The 14,086-nt window shown below is 38.6% G+C and overlaps 1 protein-coding gene across 5 annotated transcripts in view; it reads left to right on the forward strand.

The window, feature by feature from the left end:
* The window catches only part of FAM185A (family with sequence similarity 185 member A), a 103,055-nt gene that overhangs the window by 34,795 nt on the left and 54,174 nt on the right, over nucleotides 1-14,086 (forward strand). For all 5 annotated transcript variants that reach the window (XM_024358015.3, XM_063814998.1, XM_024358018.3 and 2 more), the window contains one exon: nucleotides 3,562-3,696. In XM_024358015.3, the coding sequence (XP_024213783.2) occupies nucleotides 3,562-3,696 (135 nt within the window). The remainder of the gene's footprint in view (nucleotides 1-3,561; nucleotides 3,697-14,086) is intronic.

Consider the following 14,086-nt stretch of genomic DNA (forward strand, 5'->3'; position numbering starts at 1 on the left):
GCAAGAGCAAACACATTCAAAAGCTAGCAGAAGGCAAGAAATAACTAAGATCAGAGCAGAACTGAAGGAAATAGAGACACAAAAAACCCTTCAAAAAATCAATGCATGCAGGAGCTGGTTTTTTGAAAAGATCAACAAAATTGATAGACCGCTAGCAAGACTAATTAAGAAGAAAAGAGAGAAGAATCAAATAGACGCAATAAAAAATGACAAAGGGGATATCATCACCAATCCCACAGAAATACAAACTACCATCAGAGAATACTATAAACACCTCTACGGAAATAAACTAGAAAATCTAGAAGAAATGGATAAATTCCTGGACACATACACCCTCCCAAGACTAAACCAGGAAGAAGTTGAATCTCTGAATAGACCAATAACAGGCTCTGAAATTGAGGCAATAATTAATAGCTTGCCAACCAAAAAAAGTCCAGGACCAGATAGATTCACAGCCGAATTCTACCAGAGGTACAAGGAGGAGCTGGTACCATTCCTTCTGAAACTATTCCAATCAATAGAAAAAGAGGGAATCCTTCCTAACTCATTTTATGAGGCCAGCATCATCCTGATACCAAAGCCTGGCACACACACACACAAAAAGAGAATTTTAGACCAATATTCCTGATGAACATCGATGCAAAAATCCTCAATAAAATATTGGCAAACTGAATCCAGCAGCACATCAAGAAGTTTATCCACCATGATCAAGTGGGCTTCATCCCTGGGATGCAAGGCTGGTTCAACATATGCAAATCAATAAACATAATCCAGCATATAAACAGAACCAACGACAAAAACCATATGATTATCTCAATAGATGCAGAAAAGGCCTTGACAAAATTCAACAACGCTTCATTCTAAAAACTCTCAATAAATTAGGTATTGATGGGACGTATCTCAAAATAATAAGAGCTATCTACGACAAACCCACAGCCAATATCATACTGAATGGGCAAAAACTGGAAGCATTCCCCTTGAAAACTGGCACAAGACAGGGATGCCCTCTCTCACCACTCCTATTCAACATAGTGTTGGAAGTTCTGGCCAGGGCAATCAGGCAAGAGAAAGAAATAAAGGGTATTCAATTAGGAATAGAGGAAGTCAAATTGTCCCTGTTTGCAGATGACATGATTGTATATCTAGAAAACCCCATCGTCTCAGCCCAAAATCTCCTTAAGCTGATAGGCAACTTCAGCAAAGTCTCAGGATACAAAATCAATGTGCAAAAATCACAAGCATTCTTATACACCAATAACAGACAGAGAGCTAAATCATGAGTGAACTCCCATTTACAATTGCTTCAAAGAGAATAAAATACCTAGGAATTCAACTTACAAGGGATGTGAAGGACCTTTTCAAGGAGAACTACAAACCACTGCTCAATGAAATAAAAGAGGATACAAACAAATGGAAGAACATTCCATGCTCATGGGTAGGAAGAATCAATATCGTGAAAATGGCCATACTGCCCAAGGTAATTTATAGATTCAATGCCATCCCCATCAAGCTACCAATGACTTTCTTCACAGAATTGGAAAAAACTACTTTAAAGTTCATATGGAACCAAAAAAGAGCCCGCATCGCCAAGTCAATCCTAAGCCAAAAGAACAAAGCTGGAGGCATCACGCTACCTGACTTCAAACTATACTACAAGGCTACAGTAACCAAAACAGCATGGTACTGGTACCAAAACAGAGATATAGACCAATGGAACAGAACAGAGCCCTCAGAAATAATGCTGCATATCTACAACCATCTGATCTTTGACAAACCTGACAAAAACAGGCAATGGGGAAAGGATTCCCTATTTAATAAATGGTGCTGGGAAAACTGGCTAGCCATATGTAGAAAGCTGAAACTGGATCCCTTCCTTACTACACCTTATACAAAAATTAATTCAAGATGGATTAAAGACTTAAACGTTAGACCTAAAACCATAAAATCCCTAGAAGAAGACCTAGGCAATACCATTCAGGACATAGGCATGGGCAAGGACTTCATGTCTAAAACACCAAAAGCAATGGCAACAAAAGCCAAAATTGACAAATGGGATCTAATTAAACTAAAGAGTTTCTGCACAGCAAAAGAAACTACCATCAGAGTGAACAGGCAACCTACAGAATGGGAGAAATTTTTTGCAATCTACTCATCTGACAAAGGGCTCATATCCAGAATGTACAATGAACTCAAACAAATTTACAAGAAAAAAACAAACAGCCCCATCAAAAAGTGGACAAAGGATATGAACAGACACTTCTCAAAAGAAGACATTTATGCAGCCAAAAAACACATGAAAAAATGCTCATCATCACTGGCCATCAGAGAAATGCAAATCAAAACCACAATGAGATTCCATCTCACACCAGTTAGAATGGCGATCATTAAAAAGTCAGGAAACAACAGGTGCTGGAGAGGATGTGGAGAAATAGGAACACTTTTACACTGTTGGGTGGACTGTAAGCTAATTCAACCATTGTGGAAGTCAGTGTAGCGATTCCTCAGGGATCTTGAACTAGAAATACCATTTGACCCAGCAATCCCATTACTGGGTATATACCCAAAGGATTATAAATCATGCTGCTATAAAGACATGCACACGTATGTTTATTGTGGCACTATTCACCATAGCAAAGACTTGGAACCAACCCAAATGTCCAACAATGACAGACTGGATTAAGAAAATGTGGCACATATACACCATGGGATACTATGCAGCCATAAAAAAGGATGAGTTCATGTCCTTCGTAGGGACATGGATGAAGCTGGAAACCATCATTCTCAGCAAACTATTGCAAGGACAAAAAACCAAACACAGCATGTTCTCACTCATAGGTGGGAATTGAACAATGAGAACACATGGACACAGGAAGGGGAACATCACACACCGGGGCCTGTTGTGGGGTCAGGGCAGTGGGGAGGGATAGCATTAGGAGATATACCTAATGTTAAATGACAAGTTAATGGGTGCAGCACACCAACATGGCACATGTATACATATGTAACTAACCTGCACGTTGTGCACATGTACCCTAAAACTTAAAGTATAATAAAAAAAAAAAAAAAAGCATGGGCTTTGTAATTATTGAGCTGAGTCTAGGTTCCAGTACGAGCACTAGTGGGAGCTTGAGCAAGTTCTTATCTATAAAATCAGGGCGATAATAATACCTCATAAAGTTAATATGGGGATTAAAACATAATGTAATTAGGGATCTGGCTCATATTAAATGCTCAATGGCAAATCCTATCTATAAGCTACAGGTGTAGTAAATTACTCACTTTCTGGTGTTGGATGAGCTGTGTAGGACTATTGGCAAAAGAAGAACTAGCAGTTAATAATGTGCTAATAACCCATATTCTTGACAGAAGTTACTGTGAATGCCTTGAGAGTAAGGAAACTTTGGGCACCTGGGAATAAGGAAAAGGTTTAAATAAATACTGTATGCTGAGGAGTAAAAACAGTGTCTCAGGAGCAATGCTACCCTGTCAGTCAAATTTATAATAGACTCTGGTACTTTTGATTTCTTTATATTACTAAGCTCTCCATTATATTTATTACAGGTTCTATTATTGTCAAGGTCCCATCTTCACTTCAAGCTCATTTACAGTTATCAGGGAAAGAGGTTGATGTGAACTCAGAAGTCCATGTTCAGGAAATGGCTGAAGCTCGTAAAGATGATGTTGTAACAGTGACTGGTAAGGAGGCTGCATTTTGCTCTGTCAGATGAATAGCCATTCTCCATACATAAGTAGAAATGTGGTACACTTAACGGAAATTTTAGCTTTTTTATATTTTTCCATTATTACGTCCTCATGTTTGACATCTTTTTTTCTTCTAGTTGCTTATCATTAATATGATGCAGACATTTTGTTTAAAAAGACCTCATTAAATCATTTAGGAACACTCATTAGTCCTGTCATTGGGTAAAATTGATTTTTAAATTTTCTAGAAGAGCTGTTTTCTAATTCTCGAAAGTAAAAATAAACTGAATACATATATTATAATGCAAAATTTAAAACTAACTTCGTGTGACTGGAGTAAATCGGAATTTTGTTTGGTATGTACATTTTAAACTTGCTCTTTCAGAACAACAAATTCTCAGTCCCACAAATGTGAATCGTTTTTGTACATTTTTCATTATATCTGGCTACACTGGTGGCTGATACTTTTTTTTTAAGGTTTGTCATTGGTTGGTTTTTTTGTTGTTTGAGACAGAGTCTTACTCTATTGCCCATACTGGAGTGCAGTGGCGTGACCTTGGCTCACTGCAACCTCCGCCTCCCGGGTTCAAACGATTCTGTTGCCTCACCCTCCTGAGTAGCTGGGACTACAGGCATGCACCACCATGCCTGGCTAATTTTTTTTGTATTTTTAATAGAGACAGGGTTTTACCATGTTGGCCAGGCTGCTCTCAAATTCCTGACCTCAGGTGATCAGCCCACCTCAGCCTCCCAAAGTGCTGGGATTATAGGCATGAGCCACTGCGCCTGGCCAAGGTTTGTTGTTTTAATGAATAAAAAAATTAATGCTGGTGAAGTTTTCCTTTAAATTTTACCAGAATGGCATCAAGGAGGACATTGCAATTAGACCATGTATAGGGATGAATGCTACAAGCTAAACCCATGAGATGCCAACTAGAAAAAGGAAGAATTGGGGAGTAGGGGAGGGTGGTCTTCATAAGATCAAATTTCAGTTTTAGGTATTCATTTTATATGTCGTGAAAATTAAGAAAGTTGTCTGTTAAAATTCATAGAATATTAACAATAAACATAACAGGAATAAAAATAATACCTATACACTCCCAGATATAACTGCATGCCTCCTAATGGGCAGACTCACAGTTAAGTGGCGAAAATTTGATGAAAATCTAAGTACAGTCACGCATCACTTAATGACAGAGATACATTCTGAGAAATGTGTTATTAGGCAATTTTGTTGTCATGTGAACATTATAGAGTGAACTTATACAAACCTAGATGGTACAGCCTACTATACACCGAGGCTGTGTAGTAGCCTATTATTCCTAGGCTACACCCTGTACAGCAGGCTACTGTACTGAAAACTGTAGGGAATTGTAACACAATGGTATTTGTATATCTATATATAGAAAAGGTACAGTAAAAATATGGTATAAAAGATAAAACATGGTACGCCTGTATAGGGCACTTATCATAAGTGGAGCTTGTAGGACTGGAAGTTGCTCTGAGTGAGTCAGTATGATGAGTGGTGAGTGCATGTGAAGGCCTAGGACATTACTACTATAGACTTTATAAACACTGTACAGTTAGGCTACACTAAATTTATTTTTAAGTTTCGTCAATAATAAATTAGCCTTAGTTTACTGTAACTTTTTTACTTTATTTATTCTAGAGATAGCTGCTTTCTCTGTTGCATAGACTGGAATGCAATTATAGCTCACTATAAACTCAAACTCTGGGCTCAAGTGATCCTTCTGCTTCAGCCTCTCTAGTAGCTAGGTTACAGGTGTGTACTACCATGCCCAGCTAATTTTTAAAAAGTTTTTAGCAGAGACAAGGCCTTGCTATGTTTCCCAGGCTTGTCTTCAGCTCCTGGCCTTAAGTGATCCTCCCGCCTCAACTTCCCAAAGAACATTTTTACTTTATAAACTTACATTTTAAAAAATTTTTTGAGGCTGGGCACGGTGGCTTACGCCTGTAATCCCAGCACTTTGGGAGGCCGAGGCGGGCAGATCGTTTGAGGTCAGGAGTTCGAGACCAGCGTGACCAACATGGTGAAACCCCCATTTCTACTAAAATACAAAAATTAGCCGGGCATGGTGGCGGGCGCCTGTAATCTCAGCTACTCAGGAGGCTGAGGAAAAAGAATCCCTTGAACCCAGGAGGCAGAGGGTGCAATGAGCCAAGATCGCGCCACTGCCCTCCAGTCTGAGCAAGAGCGAGACTCCCTCTCAGAAAAAAATAAAATAAAATAAAAAACTTTTTGACTCTTTGGTAATAATACTTAGCTTGAAACACAAACACACTTTACAGCTGTAGAGATATACTTGTCTATCTTTATTCTGTAAGCTTTTTTGTTTTTAAAATTGTTAATTTTTTTTAATTTTACTTTTTAAACTTCGTTAAAAACGAAGACACAAACACACACATTAGTCTAGGCTTTTACTGGGTAAAGAATGTATCACTTTCACCTCCACATCTTGTCCCACTTCAGGGGCAATAACACACGTGGAGCTGTCATCTCCTGTGATGATAATGCCTTCTTCTGGAATACTTCCTGAAGGAATTGCCTGAGGCTGTTGTATCGTAACTTTTTTTTTTTTTTTTAATAAGCAGAAGATATACACTCTAACGATAAAAAGTATAGTAAATACATAAATCAGTAACATGGTCATTTATTCTCATTATCAAGTATTATGACCTACACATAACATATGTGCTATACTTTTTTATGACAGTGGAGTGGGTTTGTTTACACCAGCATCACCACAAATGCAGGTAGTGCGTTGCATTTAAACAACCATTAGGATGGCTACGAAGTCACTAGGTGAGAGGAGTTTTTTTACCTCTATTATAATCTTATGGGACAACCATCATTTCTGTAGTTCATCGTTGACTGAAACATTATTATGCAGTGTGTGACTGGATATCAAATATAGTGAGAATCAACTTGTGATCTAATGCTTGAATTTGATAAGGAGCCAAGAGAGTTACCTATTTTTGGTCCCAATAATCTAAAACAATAATACAAGTTTGTTTAACTGTGCTCTGAATCATAGCATAACCAAAATTATTTGCATATGTAAGCATGTTTGAATTATAAGCTAAAGCTATTTTGTCATATTTTTATTCATTTATTCATAGAATCATATGCCTTTCTAAAATTTAGATTTAGTTTTAAAACTATTCTCACGACTTCAGTCATTATTTCTATGTACATAACTTCCAAGTCAATACATGCAGACCTGATCTCTATTGTTCTTGTGCATTTCTATTCCACTAAACCAGTGCCACCTAAAACTTAATGTTTAAAAACAAAATTATCTTCCCCTAGCCTACCTCCTCCTTCTCCTGACTTTTCTATTTTTCTTTATTTGCTCAGTTACTCAACAAATGTTTGAGTCAACACTGCCGGAAACTAGGAGTGCAAGGGTAATATAAAGCATGGTCTCACTGCCTTCTGAGGAGCTTACATTCTAGTGAGGAAAGGCAAACCAGAGAATACAGTACAGTGGGATCAATGTTATAAACGTATGTACATTGTACTGTGAGAACACAGGGGTGAGGAAGTGAGAGAAGTCAAATATGGCCAAAGTATAGAGAGTAAAGGGGAAAGTGGCATAAAAGTAGGCTGGAGAGTTTGGGAGAGGTCAGATCATATGGGACAGTTTGGATTTTATATTAAGAGCATTGGGAAGCCCTTGGAAGGTTTTAACTTGGGGTTCACATAATCAGATTTTTGTGTTAGATCACTCTGAATGTTGAGTGGGGATAGATGAGAAAGAACAATGGTGGATGAAGGAGAAAAAAACAACTTTTGCTTTTTAGGAGGTTACTGCAGTAATTCAGCAGAAGGAGTACAGGGGCCTGGACTCCATAGTGAGCTATCTTAAACTCAGCAAATAAATAGGCCTTCAGTAACTTTTGCTTGAATATAAAGACGAATGAATGCTATGAGGAAGATGCATGCTTACCTCATTGGTTATTATGAAGCACCTTAGCCTATTGAGTTCTTTTTGTGTGTTCCTTGTTATTATGGCTTATACTCCGGCCCCACCTCCTGAAGCAGGAAGGGCCAAATCGCAGAATGATGAGTTTATTTCCTGTTCACAGTGGAAGAATCTAGGTACTGATCAAGCATCGTTTTGCAGAGTAGCACAGACTACCCTATGAGGTTGGTCCCCAGATGGATCTGTATGTTGTCTCTGATAGCAAATTAAATCCATTAAAGTAATAATGGACCTCAGGTGAAGAGAGCAGCAGTCTCTGGAGGGAGCTGTGAGTATGAACAGGTGATTGGGTTTAAGAGAAACTTCCATATTTCATTTTGGTTTTAAAACTGTTTAGTACCCAGTCAGCCACAGGCCTTATGTATCAACTGGATGAAATAATTTAAGAGGCCTAGAAAATCAGGGCAGATTGCTTTTTTCTGTGGAGATTTCCAATCTGAAACCAAATTTTGGAAATAATGAGCAGCTTTATATGTGAGCTATTATTATAGGCAGCTGAGCTCAGCTCATCTTGGCCTTCCTCATAGAGCCCATGAGGGATAAAAATAGAAATACTCTTATTGCTAAAAGCCTGGATTTTATCTGCAGCATGACTTCTGGATAATCTCTGCAAGAAGCCATGCTAGTAAAATTATTCCCTTAGGTTCCAGCTTCCCACAGGGTTTTGATGTGTCAGCTCTATAATTTTATTTGATTTCCTGCTCCATGGTTTCCTTTGCTATTGCTGTCACTGATAAATAACTCAGGTGTATAATTCCTACCATGATTTACACGTATTATGTGCTATTCTGAGGTCAAAAGGAAACCTGAGACTCTCAGGCTGAAACATTTACCTACTAAAAAGCTATGCACAAGTGTGTATTGGGGCTGCATTCTATAATCTTCATGAGAGTCTTGATTCTAAGTTTTGTCCTCTACCCATGTGTGGCAAATTTAACATGTTGTGAGTGGCTTAGGTAAGATGCTTCTAATAAGTTGGCTTCTCTATTAGGTTTTAGACTTGGTTCATCAACTTAGATATGAAACTTGACTGTGGTAAACATCAAGTCTCCAAGCCCAGGTATGCATGTTGTACAAAGTCCTTTAGTCTTTACAACTCCACAATTTAGATGTTTAAATGTTCAAAGAATATTAGAGGTAAAGTGCGTTGCCAGTGAACGGATTGGTGTTTGTCATTGTCTGGATAGTAGGGAAGCTAGCACTACTGGGTTTACCTCATTTTAGTAAAACTGGAAATATAAAGCATATACAACATAAATTCATTTGGGATAAAAATAAACCACCAAGTCAGAAAAGAGTTCTTGGCTTGTCTAAAGGACAGAGGGTAATAACATACAATGGAATTGTTATTTATAGTAGAATACTCGTTCATGGGTTGGAAAAGAGGTTGAAATGGGACTAAGCTCATAAGATGCCACTTTAAAAATCTAGAGACACTGTTTTCTCTCCAAATCGGGAAAAATCCAGTCTTTTGATATGACTAACTCTTGGAAATAGCTCTGATTTTAGAACCCACTAAAGTTTTTGGTTTTTCAAAGCTTATAGCACATGAATTTGTCAGCAATGTATATATATTTCAGGACCAGATGGAAGAAATTCAATAACAGAATGAAGAATGCTCTAAGGCTTATAGCTATCTGCTTAAAAGTACTTTGACAGGGAGTTAATGTAGGAACTGTTTTCACGTCATAGTGCTTTTATGGTGTTTTGTTTTGTTTTGTTTTGTTTTGTTTTTTGAGACGGAGTCTCTATCACCCAGGCTGGAGTGCAGTGGTGCCATCTCAGCTCACTGCAACCTCTGCCTCCCGGGTTCCAGGGGTTCTTCTGCCTCAGCCTCCTGGGTAGCTGGGACTACAGGCGTCCGCCACCATGCCCGGCTAATTTTTGTATTTTTAGTAGAGACAGGGTTTCACCATATTGGCCAGGCTGGTCTCACCTCCTGACCTCGTGATCCGCCCACCTCGGCCTCCCAAAGTGCTGGGATTACAGGCGTGAGCCACTGCACCCGGCCGCTTTTATGGTGTTTTTATTTCCCCACCTTTTTGTTAAAGAATAAGATCTTGAGAGTATCATAGGTAATCAGATGTCAATGTTGTTAATGTTTGCCCCAAAAAAGAAGATCAGGTTTTCTTTCCATTCATCTGCAAACTTTATCTGTAAACACCATATAGTAAATATGTTAGACTTAGCAGATTACATATGGACTCTGTTGCATATTTTTTTTGTTTTTAAATAACCCTTTAAAAATGTAAAAGCCCGGCCGGGCACGGTCGCTCATGCCTGTAATCCCAGCACTTTGGGAGGCCGAGGTGGGTGGATCACCTAAGGTCAGGAGTTAGAGACCAGCCTGGCCAACATGGCGAACCCCTGTCTCTACTAAACATACGAAAATTAGCTGGGCGTGGTGGCGGGTGCCTGAAATCCCAGCTACTCGGGAGGCTAAGGCAGGGAGAATTGCTTGAACCCAGGAGGCAGAGATTGCCGTGAGCCGAGATCGTGCCACTGGACTCCAGCCTGGGTGACAGACACTCCGTCTCAAAAAAAAAAAAAAGTAAAAGCCCTTCTTAGCTTTCAGGGCATACAAAAACAGGCCCCTGGCCAGATTTGGCCTGTGAGCTATAGTTTGCTGATCCCTAGACTACAGTTCAAAGTGCAGGCCCCAATCTCAGAGCATTATGAGTTCTGTTTGTGATGCCTGTGGGGTTTTGTTTTATTATTGTCTTTGTATTTATTTTGGTCATTCAAGAAATATTAAACCATAGCCAAATCCTTATCCTAAGTGAACTAACCCCAGTAGTGAAGAAAACATGATTCGTGCACACAAAAGTTTAATCTTGTAACTTTTAAGAAACAGTGCAACCATAGAAGATATATGATGGCAAATAAATACACAAAAAGATATTTACCATCACTAGCCATTAGGGAAATGCACATTAAAACCAGAATAAAATACTACATACTTACTAGAATGGCAAAAATTAAAAATACTGATTATTCAAATGCTGGCAAGTGTGCAGAGAAACTGGATCTCTTCTACATTACTGGTGGGAATGTAAAATGATACAGCTACTCTGTAACTCAGTCTGGCAGTTTCTTAAAAAAATAGAAAAAAAAAGAAACTACCATTAATCACCTAGCATTTATATTCCTGGGCATTTATCCTGGGGAAATGTAACTTATGTTCACACAAAAACCTGTACACAAATGTTCACAGCTTTATTTGTAATAGCCAAAAAACTGGAAATGACTTAAATATCCTTCCATGACTGAATGTTCATATGACTCATGGTATGTCCACATAAGGTAATTCACCGACAAAGGGAACAATCTGTTGATGTAAACAACTTGAAGGGAATTTAAGGGCATTATTCTGAGTGAAAAAAGCCAGTCTCAAAATGGTCCATACTCTTATGATTCCATTTATATAACATTCTTGAAATGACAAAATTAAAGATGTAGAGAATAGACAAGTGGTTGCCATAGGTTAGGGAAGGAGAAGGAGAGTATGACTTTAAAGGGACATGACAAGGGACTTCCTTTGTAGTGACAGAACAGTTCCATATCTTGATTAAAATGATGGTTATATATGAATCTATATATGTCATAGATACAATGTCATGAGTATATACAAAGACATACCCGAAAAATGAATGCATGTAAAAACTGGTGAAATCTGAGTAAGGTCTATAGTCCAGTTAATTTGCCAGCTAATTTCCTGGTTTTGATAGTGCAGTATAGTTATAGAAGCTGTCACCATTAGGGGAACTGAGTGATGGGTATACAGAACCTCTCTCTACTGTTTTTGTAACTTCTTGTCAGTATGAAATTATTCCAAAATAAGTTTAAAAAGAGGTTGGAAAGAAGGCAGGGAGAGGGAGAAAGAAAAATAATGAAGTCTTCTGGGCAGGATGGAGTTAAAGGGTCTGACTTACCTTCCCACCTGAAACAATGACAAAAAAATTTAAAAATTAAGCAGATACAGGAAACAAACAAGATGAGTCTTGCTTACTGCCTTGAGAGTCTCCAGGCTCCAGTACGGGAAAAGGGAACTGCTCTGGAGTCTAGAACACTCCCTGAGTTGGGGAGATCAAGATGAGAGTTGATAAAGATCAAGACAGGGTTCACATGACAAAGTACCAGAGAAAATAGAACCTGGTGCTCACACAGGTCCAGGAATAATGCCTGTTCTTCCCACCAGACTGGAAAGAAAATCATAACTCATGGGGCATTGGGTAGAGCATTTAGTAGTGGGAAACAATCAGTCTTAGGCTGAGCACCACTCTATAATTGCCTAACAAATTATAAAAGCAAGAGATGAAAGGCTTAAACTATTTCCAAGTAACTTAACTGCATCCTTGAGCAAAGCTCAAGATTTACAGGAATACAAAAATATCCAGCACCCAACAAAGTAAAATTCACAATGTTGTAATCCACCCAACAGGTTCACCTTGCCCACTGCCTAGAAAGAGCCACCTTATCAAGACGGGAATTGCAGTAGAGAAAGAGAAATTCACACAGAGCTGGCTATGCAGGAGACCAGTTTTATTATTACTTAAATCAGTCTCCCTGAGAATCTGACGATCTGAGTTTTTAAGGATAATTTGATAGGGGGCCAGTGAGTTAGGAGTTTTGATTAGTCAGTCTGAGATGAAATCATAGGGAGTCAGAGCTGTCCTTTTGTGTTGAGTCAGTTCTTGACTGGGGGCCACAAGAGCAGATGAGCCAGCTTATCAATCTGGGTTATGCCAGCCAATCGACTGAGTTTAGGGTCTGCAAAATATCTCAAGCACTGATCTTAGGTTTTACAATAGTGATGTTATCTGCAGGAGCAATTTGGGGAGGTTTAGCAATTTGGGCAGCTTCCAGCTGCATGACTCCTAAACCACAATTTCTAATCTTTTGGCTAATTTGTTGTCCTGAAAAGGGAGTCTAGTCCCCAGGCAGGAATGGAGTTTGTTTGGGAAATGGCTGTTATTGTCTTGGTTTCAAAGCTAAACTATAAACTAAGTTCCTCCCAAAAGTTACTTCAGCCTGTACCTAGAAATGAACAAGGACAGCTTGGTGATTAGAAGCAAGATGGAGCTGGTTATGTCAGATCTCTTTCACTGTAATAATTTTCTCAGTTATGATTTTTGCAGAGGTGGTTTCAATGTCTAGCATTGAATCAAAGATTATCAGACATGCAAAGAGCAAAAAAACCCATGAGTTATAATGAAGAGAATAATTGAAACTAACCCAAAACTGATACAGATGACCGAATTAGCAGAGAAGGAAAATAAAAGTTATTATAACTGTATTGCACTTGTTCAAACACTTAAGACATGGAAGGTATAAAAAGAAGACCAAAATTGAATTTCTATAAATGAAAACTACAGTGTCTGAGATGAAAAATACAATGGATGAGATTAGACATTGCAGAAGAAAAGATTTCAGGAAGAAACTGTTACGATTATTTTTTGGGAAGAACTGATTAATTGTATACTTCCTCAGTATACTCTTGCCTAGAGTACTGTTGACTTTATTATTATTGCAAGTATTTGAGAGAAAATTTAGTGGATAGGCATCATTAAAACTAGCTCAAAAATTTTTTTTATCTGGAAGATTTCTTGTCAAGGTATCTTGGGTTACACTTTTGTTGAGAGAAGATTATAAAAAGTTAAAGAACATTAAGGTTGGGCATGGTGACTCACGCCTGTAATCCCAGCACTTTGGGAGGCCGAGGCGGGCAGATCATGAGGTCAGGAGATAGAGACCATACTGGCTAACATGGTGAAACCCCATTTCTACTAAAAATACAAAAAAATTAGCTGGGTGTGGTGGCACGCGGCTGTAGTCCCATCTACTCGGGAGGCTGAGGCAGGAGGCTGAGGGAGGAGAATCATTTGAACTTGGGAGGCGGAGGTTGCAGTAAGCCAAGATCGCACCACTGCACTCCAGCCTGAGTGACACAGCGAGACTCCGTCTCAAAAAACAAACAAAAAAGAACGTTGACAAAATTAAAATATTTTGTTATGGAATTGTATGTGGTGTTAAAGGTATTGTTTGTGAAATGTATGTGTTAAAAATAATAAAATTTCAGAGTAATTACTTTCATGTTGTTTCATAGTGTATGATTTATTTTCCTAGTGAGTTGGTAAGCTTTGTGAGAGCACTGGTGAGTCTTTTCACATCTTTTGAACCTCCCTAATATACTTAGCATGGCACTTCCTATAGTGGGCGGCCCAAAGTGTTTGTAGTATAAAAGAGAATCCTCCAACCCTGATGCACTGAAGTTTAATCTGCTATTATTAATAATAAGGCAGCAGCAGAAGTATCCCTCTGAACCAAATGTACATAAACAAAGAATGTTACAGGGTTAGAAGTGGGAGTGGGGAGGG

Source organism: Pan troglodytes, chromosome 6, assembly GCF_028858775.2.
Source record: "Pan troglodytes isolate AG18354 chromosome 6, NHGRI_mPanTro3-v2.0_pri, whole genome shotgun sequence".
NCBI classification, from domain to species: domain Eukaryota; kingdom Metazoa; phylum Chordata; class Mammalia; order Primates; family Hominidae; genus Pan; species Pan troglodytes.